This window comes from Varroa jacobsoni, unplaced genomic scaffold, assembly GCF_002532875.2.
Source record: "Varroa jacobsoni isolate VJ856 unplaced genomic scaffold, vjacob_1.0 contig03349, whole genome shotgun sequence".
Taxonomy (NCBI): domain Eukaryota; kingdom Metazoa; phylum Arthropoda; class Arachnida; order Mesostigmata; family Varroidae; genus Varroa; species Varroa jacobsoni.
This window is the reverse complement of record NW_019215007.1, coordinates 3416-17533: the sequence shown is the minus strand read 5'-3', so window position 1 is coordinate 17533 and position 14118 is coordinate 3416. Positions and strand designations below refer to the sequence as shown.

General features: G+C 41.4%; 1 protein-coding gene across 6 annotated transcripts; it reads right to left on the bottom strand.

The window, feature by feature from the left end:
- Window positions 1-7184: 7184 nt before the first annotated feature.
- On the bottom strand, window positions 7185-13863 carry LOC111272814 (uncharacterized). 6 transcript variants are annotated; one of them, XR_015315853.1, is made up of 4 exons: window positions 13486-13863; window positions 13240-13381; window positions 12450-12542; window positions 11595-12170 (listed from the first exon to the last, which is right to left on the bottom strand). XR_015315853.1 is itself a non-coding variant. In XM_086973398.1 (3 exons), the coding sequence occupies exons 1-3, from the start codon at window positions 13521-13523 to the stop codon at window positions 11999-12001; spliced, it is 303 nt and encodes a 100-aa protein (XP_086829524.1). In that variant the 5' UTR covers window positions 13524-13863; the 3' UTR covers window positions 11595-11998. The 6 variants fall into 6 exon arrangements, 1 of the variants encoding a protein (XP_086829524.1); XR_015315854.1 differs by lacking the exons at window positions 11595-12170; window positions 12450-12542 and adding an exon at window positions 7185-7301; XR_002687739.2 differs by lacking the exon at window positions 13240-13381 and having other exon boundaries at window positions 13382-13863.
- Between the last annotated feature and the right edge of the window lie 255 nt (window positions 13864-14118).

The following is a 14118-nucleotide window of genomic DNA, read 5'->3' as shown; positions in this document are numbered from 1 at the left end:
TGTGTATTAAGACAACGTTTTTTCACAGGTAAGTTGTCTGTTTCTATCATTTTATAGAAGGGGTTATATATATTACGATACCATCGCATAACGTTGAAAATTAACACTAAGTAAATTACTTGACGCGTTACTGTTTACAGTACGTCACAACAACGAACTATTCGTACAAACCGGTTAATCTTTCAAGTATCACCAGTGGCTTTAGGACTTCAGCTGTACGTGCAGGACACCTAAAGAACTCATTAATTCTACAGTTGCTGCCGCTGTCACTTGTGAGATAAGTTGTTGTCGTATAAGAAGCCCGTGCCAGAATCTATCTCCGGCTATTTTGTACAGCATATTCTTTGGGTCTCCGTAGAACATGAAAGAGCCTATATAGCAGACCTGTACCTGCTAGTTCGCGGGTATTGTATTTATGTATAATAGACGATGGCCGTCCCCTCACGCACTGTTGGCTTCATATTGGCCTATCACGGCCACCTCCCGCCATCACCAGCGTCCTTCCATTCGTTCTGGTACTGTCTGATCTGTTGTCTTTCGCACAGCAACCGTAAAGGTCATTGTGAGGTGCGACAGCCGCTGTCCATACCCGCGCAGCTAAAACCAGCGAAGAAAAGGGGAAAACGGCAGCTGGAGCCTACGGAGGCCTACCGGCCAAAGAAGAGGCTTAACAGTTAGAAGGTCAATCGTGCGGAACTCGCGGGACCTTGCACCGCTGCCGCAGTTGCTGCTAGTCTACTTGTACGGGTCCTAACCGACCAAATGTCCAAGTGCTCTCATGCGTTGTGTGCTCAGACAAGATAGCCGTCTCGCTCATTGGCTGTGAACAACTGCCCCAAAGGATAGCACTGCAACTGATATTATGAAACTCCTCACTGAGCTGAGTGGCTTTCTGAAGCTCTGTGTAGCTTCACTATGCGGGACATCACCGGAAAGATGTTTGCAGAGACTTCGTCCTGTGCATAGCGCGCAATTTCTCTTAATCACTACAGCGCTTTCTGTCGTGCAGGGTTGTTATACGTGGCTTGCATTGCTGTGATCTTTACTGAAAATGAAATCAGTCCTGAATAGAACCAAACTCTCGGCTGCAACTGTCCAGAAGGAAGTTTTTGTTGTGCCCGTTTGACAGCTAGGAGTTTTTTTTTTTCGATCTGAATGCTCAACAAGCATTATAAGGACGCTATACATATGGTTATAGAATTACCGAAGCTGGTTCGAGTTCTGCAGCTTACTAAGTAAGCAAACGAAAACCTTTATAATAATAATAGGGTGGCAAATGAGCATGGCCCATCGAAGAGCATCGAATGGTACGTAGATAGACTCTAATGTTTATCCTGTTATGCGCGCGTGCTCTTCAAAGTAAAACGTTCGTAACGAAACGTTTCCTTTCTCATACATGGGGGCAAAGAGGGGAGGGGTATTACGGACTGTACAATAGGCCGCATATGGTTCTGTGTGACTTTATGATTAATCGAATCTCAATTATACTAGGAGAAATTTCACCGAACGTACATTTTCAGAGTCTGACGCTCTCTAGCTTTACCCGATTTCGAAATTATTCATTCGCTTACCCAACTCAAAGTACGTGCTGCATAGGTGGCTTTGTTATGTGCTATGTGCGTAAATAAAGCTTACATAGAGCACCTTGATCGACTTCAATATCTTGTACCTCATCCTTTTCACCGGCTATCAGTAGTCGTAATATTTCGTCAAATATCGACATAGGCCAACAATGTCAAAGCATATGTAGAGAAACTAAATACGGCAAACGTATTCTGACTCTTGAAGGTTTAGATTTCTTTAAATAGCAGTAAAGAGCGGAAATAAGTGTCGAAGACATTTGCGACGGGGAGATCACCATTTGCCACGATAATATCGGTGACTCAGACGGTTTTATTGACAAATATAAAAATACCTCGTCATGCTCGATATTATGGTTATAACATAGTATTGTAGATGTATATAAATAGTGTCAGAGAATTATTATTGTTATTAAAATGCTACAACTGTACTGTACACGTAAATCCGCCCTTTACTGCGGTTTATTTTGCCACCATAACAGATGTGAAGTTAAGACTGTCAAGGTATCTTGCCCTGTAGGTATACATATACAGGGTACTTCAAATATATATATATTACCCATTGTTATTGTACAGTGGATATAACAATAGTTAGGATAAAAGAAGTCACGGTAGTGATTATCCATGAAACCAACCCATTTTCCAGTGGTTTCATTGTGGTGAAAATCTGGCCAGATTTTCCACAATGAATCTCAAAGACCAGAGGCATATCATAAATACACTTAGAGGTAATGTGTATTAAAAAATACAATTTAGAGAAATGTTGTTTTTATTATAAATACGCATAAAAGGAATGCTACGACTTTTGCTAGGCATTGCTTCACATATACAGCTCCTTTCAGTATAAAGCAAAGGATGTCTACGCCAAACTTTAAACTTAGACTACCTCACGTGTTTCCACGTATAGATAAACACCCTATCGTCAACCTATTACGGGGCTATAAAAACATACGAAACCCAGAGTAGTTACGATTGTTTTTTCGTCTGCTTGTAGCGACAGTTGATAGTACCGTTACTTTATTCGTAGTACCATTAAACCTTATCAATAGGACCGATGCCCGAGGGAGTCGTTCTCGAAGTCTTTAGATCACTGAAAACCTGATATTTTAGAACATACGACCCGCATCGACCCATAACCTACAACCGGGCACCATTCCGTCGCGTCATTTATTGTTTCATCGTATCATATCAATTCTATGTTCATGCTTACGCGTGCAGACAATTTCCAAATGTAAGCAAGTTCAGTACTGGCAACACCATTCACAAAAACCTAACGATGTTGTCCTCATCATAAAAATGATACTGGCCACATAGTTTGATCTGCCCCTCTGCGGTCACGCGGCTGCGATCGCAATGGACGCAGTCGACCGTAATTTTTTTTGTTTTTGATCTCAATTCATACACTGGTTAGTTACAGCGTCCCTAACCGTCTGCAAAGAGCACCAACCGGTGCTCACTCATAGAAGAACGACTGCATGGGTTGCATAACAACAACAACAACAGAACGCGAATTATAATGATTGCCATGTAGCCATGAAGGATTCAGGAACTATGGGCCCATATAAAAAAAAGTTTTTTTTTTTTTTGCATTCATACAGGTTGCGCAACCGCAGGTCTATATCTTACCAAAGCCACAAATCGGATAGTCAACAAACAATGAAAAGAAACATGGCATATCGCACATGGTGTCGAAGGCTCATGCTCTTCAATGTAGACCTGTTCATGGCGGATATCGGCAGGGGACTGAAGTGGGCTTAATTATGCTGTAAGCTCCCTCGTGGATGACTTGTGTACTAATAGCTCACTATTTAAATCCAGGGTAATTTAACATATAGACAGTAGAAGTTAAGGCTCAGCTACTCCTTGAAGGACTGTAATAGCTGCAGTGAAGTTTTCATGAGTGCTTTCCCAGGTTACTGCTAGCACACGACAGAAACTGGGGCCAACTGCGCCGAATCGACCCGAAGAGATAATAGACTTGTCTCCGGATTTGCAAAGACAAAAAACACGTCTAACCTTGAAGGCACACTGGGAATTCACTGTTCTCGCGGTACGGTCGCCAGATGGCCAGGGCTGCCAAGCACATGCGCCGAACTGGGTAAAGGAAAATCGACCGGGATCGGTGCGGCATTGAAACTCTGCATAGGAACTCAGACGAGGGAACAAGAAACCGATTACACAGAGATAGATATAAGATGATGCTTGACAGTGGCGATCAGCGCTGCTAAAAACAGCTCACCGTGCACTTTTCCAAAGGTCATCTAGCACCAATTCTGGTGGAGGAAGCCGGGGGAAGTGAGAGGTTAGAAAGAACATTGGGGTCAATGTAAGATACGGTTCATATTAAGCGTTGTTTGTTGTCTCCGTCTATTGTAGTCTCGAGACAGGAAATACATTGAAACCAGTGTCTTCGTACAGCTCGCTAATGGGTCACCTCTTATTGGGCTGACACGTACTAGTAGTCGTAGCTAGTAATAATAGCAGCTAAAATGCCTCTTGTCTCTGCTATCGTCTATTAGACAATAATATCAACCTGAATCGAAACGTGATTGAATACAAATCGTCTCCAGCCTCCGAAGTTTCGTTGGTGTTTGCGTTTTCTATATCTGAAAATTTGTTAAAAATCTGTCCAGTTTAGTTTTAAACATTTTAAATGAACAATGACAAATTCAGCGAGATCTCATTTTATATCGGTGATGTTGACTATAGGTGTTAAAAAAGTGTTACGCCTATAAGGCTTGCCAGCAGCTTGTAACGGTGTTCCTTTTCAGGAGATGCCCTTGACACCTTTTTCGTGTACATTATAATAGTTTCCGTGTTTTTTTTTTCATTTATTTAAGCCGTTGGACATTACCTAAGGCGGCAGGTTCTAAGCACGAAGCAGTGTTCACGTTTAAGTTAGAACCTAGACCAAGACGGCATTTGTATATTATAGAGACAACAGAGCTCTCTCTATTAGCACGTTATAGCAAAGCTGTGCTAATGTATGGCTGTACAGGTAGAAAGAGTTTTTTCTTGTCTTTCGACAGACAATAAACTATGTACACGAGTGACCTCCATACTGACGTATTGCCATAATATCAGTGATAAGCACAGTGGCATCCTATTGGCCACCAACAATGCCGTAGAACCAAGAATGCATACTCTACTATAGTTTTACCAATGCACCCACGTTAACGTTGGCCAATAAAAAGATCATTGCATATGTCATCTTCATCAATCAGAAGCGCCCCCGTAGAGGACAAAAGACGAAAAATAATGTGTGGATATTTCTGCTTCGAAGGACCTCGTGAAGCATGTTTCGAATAGTTCGCTTGGCTGTATTGCGTTACAAATGGCGCTTTTTCTCCAATCAGAAGAAACTTCCTAAGGAAGTTTTCCTGCGGTCGATACAACGTCAGTAGTAATTTGGGCCGATAGCCAATCATCCAACAGCAGTACAATAGTACGGCATTACTTTACTGCCTTGTACGAATGTAAATGTAGTTTTAGAAAATTGAATCGTTTCGATGGCTCCAGGCAAACTTAGTATGGCAGCAGCAGAGACAATTGTTCTCAAACGTCGTGTACGAGCTATTTATGTTAGTTTCTATGCGTGTGCCTGTGTAGGTGTCTCGGCGTATTCCGATCACTTCTGTACAGCGGACAGAAGGGGACAGCAGTAAAATAAGACGAAAACAAGCAGTTACCAGTGTGTAGCCGCTGTGAATGGGCATAATTTCGAAAACGAGACCACGTGAGCTCCTCCATGTATCTAACATTTAGCAGTGTCGGATGGATCTGTGCCACCACATATAATTCATATGCGTTCGCGAGAGCGCGTTCACAAAGCCCTTTTAATAATGGGATTAAGATGAAACGAAAAAAAAATGTAGTTAAAAGACAAATTATACATAATTATATTGACGTATGTGTGATGTTTGTATTTGCCATCAGGAGAGTGGAAATATGGATAGAAATCTACGGAACTGGCGTGCTTGATAAAGGCAGGATAAGCGAAAAGCTCAATGAAGATGGTCTAGCTATAAGGAGTGCCTATGCAAAGTGCGGCAAGACGTAAATCACGACCAATTGCGATTTGTGCTGAAATCTCTTCTTGTCAAGTCTATCGATGTAGCCCTTTTTAGCAAACTGTCATGTACGATAGGTCTTTAAAAGACTTGACTAAGACCTAATCAATGTGGTTATTTGTTATGGAACAATGTGAAAAGAAGTGGACAAAATACATATTCGCATTAAATCTAGGAAACAGTGATTACGATTCAGTAGCCCTAACGTATTAACAAGATGACGGTGGAACCGATATTATATGACGTCTCTATCCAGACGCTACGCACTGATTAATCTTCGAGGCTCGTAGAAGACCATTTTTTCCTAATTTGGGTAATGCATATCGTCTATGGGCATGTCTGCTGGCGTTGGAACGAAGCAGAATAGCCTAAAGCAACGGGAAATCTCTTGGCTGACCAGCAGTGTGACAGATTACCTTTTCGAGCAAAGTTTCGCAATACGGCAGGCTGTCCTTGGACCTCAATCGCCAATGGCAGCAAAGCTTGAGGCGTTTGCCTGGGTCTTTCGGAAGTTCCCTTGAATAAGGCGATACATTGGACGTTCGTGGCTGTTGTAAATTTTTTGATGGTTTAAAGCACAAGTTGCACAATGTTCTTAAAATTGTTTCCTATTGTTAAAACTTTTCGTTTCACAAAGGGATCTACACCTTCTGCATTAGTTTTCGATGTTCATGAAATCATCGGCGGAAGTACTATCTGGAAGTTTTGCAACCTTTATAGACCTGAGATATTAGAACGAATAGCTTAATATTAGTTAAGAGGAGTTAACTTACATAAAAGGAATAGTTAATAGGTTCATACATTACAGCATCTCATTTATCAGTGTCCGAGCTAATAAATGTTATAAATGAACAAACAAATCTACATTCTACCAGATTCATTTGATCTCTATACGCTAGGAAATTAACTGGAGATATTACATATTATTTTCCTATATAGATGACAAATAACAAACGTTACCTTCATTGTTGTAAGCATTGCTTTTCCCTTTTCTGTCAGCACGAATCAAAGTTTATGTCTAACTTATTTTTTTAAACCAAAGTAGGGGGAACTAAATGGAGGATGGTGCATTCTACCACTGTACCATTGCAAACACAGCACCAACTATAGGTGCTTGGCACCTGGCTGACAGTCATTTTAGAGTGCCTTGTAGATTTCGGAGACGCTGCGGAAACTGTAAGATGCCCAACTCGATCCCCTGTACCCACGCACAAAACACAGTTGATGCTTTGCAGTATTATATTTTATTCTTATAGGAGATACCTCTCGTTTCCAAAACAAATCCTCGAGCGATCTGGTCATCCTTGCTGTGCCAGTAAAAGCCCCATTTGTCCACGGTCAAATTATACGCTACAGAGGTGGCAATGTCACTGTCCTCTTCTATTACGAACTATACGCTTCTACCGTGAACTATTCACTTCCGCTGACGTATCCCATTAGACCTTCTGGATGGTCGAGTTCGGTGCGTTGAGCCCGGTTCAATACTTCGAAGTTACTGGTTTTGGTAGGCCTCGTCGGCTCCCGGGAAGATCACAGATGCGAAAGCGACGAGCATGAGAGACGAAGTCAGTCACTGCGTGCGTCCCAGTTGATGCTTTCATTGTGGTGCAGCGCGCAACGGTAGCAGAGCCTGGGGTGTTTGCCTGGAAGTCTAAAAGGGCCCAGTTAGCACTGCAGCCAGGAACCGCTAGCGGCTTGTTTGTTTGAACAGATCGGAACAACTCTGGGGTTAAGGTCGGGAAAAGGGCTTGAAAGCAGTCGAGTTCTGATAGAAGGTACAGTAGAGCTCGTCAGCTGACTTTCGCAAGAGCGAGTCAGCGGTTTCATCAATTACCCCGGAGATCACATGAAACGGAGAAAGGGAGAGCGCGGGTTAGCAATGGGGTATCGAGGCCAGCAGTCGGGAGCCTTAGCAACATAAGACCAGTCTCAAAGGGAGATGAACATGAGCATCGAGTTTCTGTTCGGCCTCGAGGGATTTGCTGGTTGAGTGGCGCTGCTGCAGGCGTTGTCCCTCAGCGTAACTTTCTTCACTGAATGAGTTCTTAGCTATGCGCCAGTACCGTCGGATCACTGGGGGTGATGTGAAGCAAAAGACTTAAGTAGGTCAAAACAAATCTGTTTTAGTAGAGGGTCAGTGAGTTAGAGAACCAAAAATAACGCGAATGAATACTAGTTTATCTACTTCGACCCAAACAGACCAATGGGCGCCCTTTGTAATTATGAAAATGTAGTAAGCTCTGCGAGTCACGTTCGAAAACAGAGTAAACGCAATAGCGATGAGTGGCGAGATAGTTTTGCTGACAAGATTCTTAGCCATCTTTTCTCCCTGAGGAGAGTAACAAGCAGGATGCAAAAGAGCGATATCTTCATGCTACATTTGTACATTTATCTATGGCTTGACAAATGATCTTCAATTTTGACGTGTATCACTGTTTTTGTTTCCCGTACTCGTACGACGAGCATCCCGGTAAACTGTTTCTTGGTAGCAGCGTTTAACGATCAGAGAAAGAGTAGGTCGTTGATGTGAGTTGAAGATGACAGGGTAGGTGTAAAGTAGTGATTTTTGCGAAACTATTCACAATTTCTAAAGCATGTCAACATTAATGAACAGATATCACAAATAAAACAGAGGATTACAGAAATGTCTTAACTAAAGTCTGAGCTTACCTATTAACGTGGTGATAATTGGAAGCTTGATTGAAGAATTTTGATCAAATAAATCAAACAATAATTGGGTGGTCGCAGTCCAATAGGTGTTTTGTATTTGAGCAAGAGTCGCTAGTGGATAAGGACTTAGCAACGGATTGGCATTACATACAAGCTTCGATATGGGCTTTATATGCAGATGATCTTCATTTATATTCGAATTATTAATTGTAATTAGTGATTTTTTTAAGTATACAAAGTGTGACAGTCGATCGCAACGGGAGATCAGAAAATATGGGACAGAAATCAAACAACGACTGCAAGAAATGAATAAGAAAACTGCGACGTTTCTATATAAAGAGAACCGGATAATTGTAGCGGGTTAACTATAGGCTTAGCTGGATCCAGCCAATCATTTAAACAGGCTAATGGAATAACTGTAAAAGCAAAGCTCGAGAGAATTAGAAGAATAGAATGACTGCAGCCGGATGGCTGCGATGAGATAACGTCAGGAGCAGAAGTTTGAAAAAACCACGATCAGATACTTATAAAGATTCGAGTTTGCAATGGAGACATTGTTCACGATAAGTTGGATGTGATACAAATTGAATTCGTTCACGTTAGAACAGATTGATGAAGTAACTGTCGCAAGGTCATAGGGTTGTTGAAACTTGCTAGTAAAAGAATACCACTGGTGGAATAAGGGGAAATAATTCCCTCGGTCTGGAGCGCCCCATAGCTTTTCTGTTCTGGCATCATTTGTAAACTACTGCGAGAAGCGATAAAATGCGCACGCTCGACGTCCTGGCCGAGTAGCTTTCATATGTCCCACCGGCGCCGTTGATAACACGTTCTCAATATCCATCCATTCATCCATCATGGATTCATGTTGCAAAAAAACCTTTGCGTAAATGCCCACTTTCGAGTCATGATAGCTATTGGCCTATGATAGCAGCCTTGCTACAGATGCAACCGTTCATCAAAGCATTATAGGTGGAGATGTCTACCTGTAAGAAGGGCGTATCAGCTGGTGTGTACCTCTAACTATAGCTATCGTGAGGCTGAACGTAACATAAACGGATCATGTCAATTAAAAAAAATGACAAAACAGGCATGGGTCAACCATTGTTCGGAATTCAAGTATACATACGACCGTACACGTAATAGATATAGGTGCAAAATGATTATATACAAATTTCACGTTAGGTGTGGTAACTTTAGTCAACAGACTGTGGCGGTGGCCCAAGTGGCCTGAATAACTGACCTTACTTTATAGGAATTTCGTTATAAAAATTTAGGATTGAGGCTGAATTCAAGCAACAGATGCTTGTCTAGCCCCGTTCAAATCCTGCAATGGTTCCCTTTAATCTCGTCGTTGGTTGTTAGAGGTTTGTTATTAATATAGTATGTTAGTAGAGGCCTGCATGCTTTACAAAGTGAAATCGGAACATTACATTGGAGTACACTCTCACGATAGACATTTGCTTTGGGCTTAAACGCCAGCTACTCTAAATAGGCATGTGAATATTCCTTAAGTAGTTGTACAAACTTCGATTGTACAGCACGGCGTGATGTACATCCAGCAGTGTCTAGCTTGACGTTACAACGTTTGCTAAAATTATAGCACATCTTGTGGTAACATTACATGAGTAGGTAAGGTCAGGACGTTGCCTTTCAGATAAAGGGTGATGTTAATTTCTAACACGAAGTGATTTCTTCAGAGAGTCACCTGTGAACTTTTTATCACATCCTACATAATCTCGTGGCATTGTAGCAACCAACGGGAATTAAATAAAAGTTGCTTAGCGTTAGTCCTTTATAAAAGGTTATTTTAAACAATCACATAGTGCCCAGTTGCTTTATAGTGAGTTCTCAAAATAGAAAAGGGTAAAATACATTCTTCTTCGACCACTGTTGACTACTCCGAGAGGTACGATACGCGATGAAATAAAGGTCTGGCCATATTACTGATTTGAAAATGACTTCAGGTCTGGTTTCCGCATTACTAAAAATGAACTCTCCTCGACCGTGACCATGTTTCATCCTTGTACAAATTCCTCCTGTAAATTTTACAGCAGCTGGGAAATTTCACCTAATTTCTATTAAGTTGCAATAAATTCCAATAGTTCACACGTTATATGGCTTAACATTTGCTTATCGTTAGCAAAGCTGACCCAGCGCGGTGCTAATCCACCCGTGGAAGATCCACAGATATCTTACGGGATAGGTACATGTACGTCAAAACTGTACAGTTCTGTCCATATTTCTGATCAAATTATTTGTAAACCATTGGTTGTTTCGTCTGGGCGAAGTAGGTTGTCAGATGGCTAACGCATGGAGATGATTTAATGCTACAAGTCTGAACGTGGCACTAGCACGCAAGCCCCGTATAGAAACAGACGATTCAAGATTTGTAGCTGTTAATAAATGGTATACTACCAACCAACATTTTGATGCAAGCGACTCCTATACTAGAAAATATGGCCGTATTGTTCTCTCTCGGCTACAGAAAGGGTGTAGCTCATGTTATCTGTTGGACTATAAGGATCCGAGTGCGCGACATGTCTACCCGGTGTTGTTTCACCGAGCGCGCTACACTAACGAGCACACACTAAGCACAGACCTTATGGGTTTCGCCTCGGAAGACGACTGTAAATGGAAAGTTTAGCCCAGCTAAGAAAGGCATCTATCTCCATGAATAAGTACGTTCTGATTCGCTGGGTTCGATCCTGCTGTGAGTCAGTTTACATGAATAAATTACCTTGCTAGGAGGTGCCTCATGTTACTATACTGCTGGCAAGGTTTTCAGGGCTTGTATTGAAAAATGTCCGTCTACGTTTTAGGTGGCAGACAACCACCGGAAGAAGATAATTGAACGAAAACAATATCTATAGGTACCCTAAAATGGTTATCGAAGGCAATGACGATAGAAATCCTTCGTATACAATATTTAAAAGAGAAACCCCGAAAAACTAGAATTAAGCTTCCTACAATCCGCTGACACCGTAAACTGCGGGTCATTTTCGATAAGTTATTGCTAAATTAGCCAAGAACATGAAGATGTCACTATATTCACCTGGACGAATCTCGCTATTTTCGAACGATAAACTTAATGTGGTACGGATAAAAAAGACTTTTCTGTTTAACCAGGTTGGGTTATTTTACACAATACCCGCATGCGTCTAAGAAGATACTGTAGAAATTTCTGTAAAAATCTCTGCGCATAGCTGCAGTTCATTGTTGTTCAGAGATACTTGTTGTCATGTGAACTGAGACAAAGCCAAGGCACGTAATGTAATTATATTTCCATTTTATAGATTTATTTTAGGAAAACACCCCGATATATTCTGACTGGAGTATGCTACGTATGACCTTAGCACGCTATTTCTATGTTTGTTGAACATATGCCATTGAAATGTATGAAAAACACACTCCTTTTTCTTTACGTAATGCTATATTAGTGAGCTCTGCTACAAAAAGCCGCAGTTTCTTGTCTTGGCAGCTTATCCAACGTAAAAGCCTAGCACAGATCGTTTACGATATGATACGTTACGATAGAAATAATAACAAAAATCCGTTTTCTTTTTGCGTGCTTCGTTTTTTTGTTCATTAGTTTAGTTAAGGCTACACAAAAGTCTCAAATAACATTATATTCAAATACAGCTTTTTTAACACTTCCGTCCGTTCTTACACTGTGAACTAGTCTTTAGATCTTTCCTTCCGTGTAGCGTCTAGGAGTTGCCCTCCATTAGGAACCCAGGCCGGGTTGATCTTGCTGAATTGATCTGGCTTTTCTCCAACAGAACCTACGAAATGGCGTTGTAACCATACGTCACGATGGCCATTTGCCAACGTCGACATATCGCTAGCCCTGTACTTGACAAAGCAAAAAATAGATCGCCGAAGCAATGTTACAGTCTCGATACGAATCTGATTAGTGCCGTAGGTAATGATATGCGTTATATATTCAGAATCCAATGCAAATGGAACGCTGCAACAATTAATTAAAAATTCTCTTTTTGAATACATTTACACGAACGATCCGAATGCAAAAATACGACGAGGATCTATAGGTATGACAAGTTAAAAATTGGTTTTCCGATAGGTCTGCAAATGCCCCACGATACTATGGAAATATACAGATGCTGACCTTGTATTCACCGGATAGAGATTATTGCATCGATCTGGTGGTCTTTCGTACATCTTTGCTTTCGGCTCGTCAACCTTCCTCATGTTGAATGGCCTTGAAGATAATTAGGTCTAATTTTAAATATAATAATATGAACGTATGGGAACTGGGATTGGTTTGAAAGAAAAGGTTACATTTCCGCTGTGGGCATTCACCTGCCTACGAATGTAGCCATGCATCTTGTGCTACGGGTGACACAACGATAATCCTAGAACTAATGGTTATCCAAAGTGCGTTATTTTGGTGCAGTATTCTAAAACGCAAGTTTAAAAAAAAAATTCCATTATAACCCATATCTAGAGTGTAAGCGGTAAGCTAACACCCAAGATTCGAACGTAAGTAACGAATCTTGGGTTTTGACTTGGATTGTCCTATTATCGAATCTCTGCCACTACAACGTTCCTCAAATTAAAAAAAATCATCATGGCATCTTAATTATCATGGCGCAGACTTCTCGAAATCTATCAAGGTACTATTATTACTATTTTTATTTATTCAGGCTAAGTAAAGTTTCCTAAAATTTCTTCATGGTGTACATTTTCCCGTTGGTACACTTAAGCATTTTAATTAGCTGCAGGACCCCGTGTTTCTTACTATTTCCATTTATAACGCAATAAAGCATTTCAACGAAAAACATTTAGGATCATGCTATTTTGAATAGTTTAAGCATAATGACATTTTAGTTAGTAATCAATAGCCTACAGAGCGTAACGGACATGACAAGAATGGGGTATTCATATTAGCATCATGCCTTTATTCCTTCTCCTCGTCGACTTTTGTGCCTATATGTTGCCACAATATTAAATCGTCGAACATCTCCAGTGCACGTGACAGGTAGGCAGGTGATGCTCAACTTCGCATGCGGGTTGCCCCTACCCTAGCAATTCGGTTACCTAGAGAGAACACGAAAATTCTCCGTTGCGGAATCACGGTACACAACAACACGGCAATTAATATCGCAAAAAATAATAATAATAACAACATTGCGGACGCGTACGCTAATGCGGTCTTCCGTAAACGAAGGAAGGCATCCATCTCTTAGCGTCGTATCGCAGTTACGCACACACAGAACGTCAACTGTGAATTGTTGGCATCTTCATTGCTTCTACCCCTCAAGCGCCACGTAACATTTAGTTAATGGCACAATTTCGAACTTTTCGTTGACTAACCAGCCACACAGCACAATACCACCAAACCCATCTCCTACTAGTATATACTCTACAGAGGTCTTTACAGTCCCTTTATGGCCTACGAGTGCGGAACTCCTCCCCTCTGAACGCTCTACTAAGCCTCTGGTCTGCGTTGTAGCAAGCAGTCCGTAATTTCTCTATTCGCATCATTGGGTTCTTAGTTATCACGCTCAAACACACAATGTGAAGGAAGATGAGTACAGTCAAACTCCGGGAACTTCGAATAGGGACATGGCAGGCAACGCAGAAGTGCAAACAGATTTTCTCTTCCTGCTTTTAGGATAGCATTTCCTTCCATGACAATGTTTCTGCCTCGCCATGACGACGACATATTCCCCTATCGCTTGCACAGCTTAACTAATGCTAGTGAAATTCTCTTGCCCACTACCCCTACCGCGAAAAAGTACAAGAGAGAAGGCTTTGTTCGCACTTCACGAACT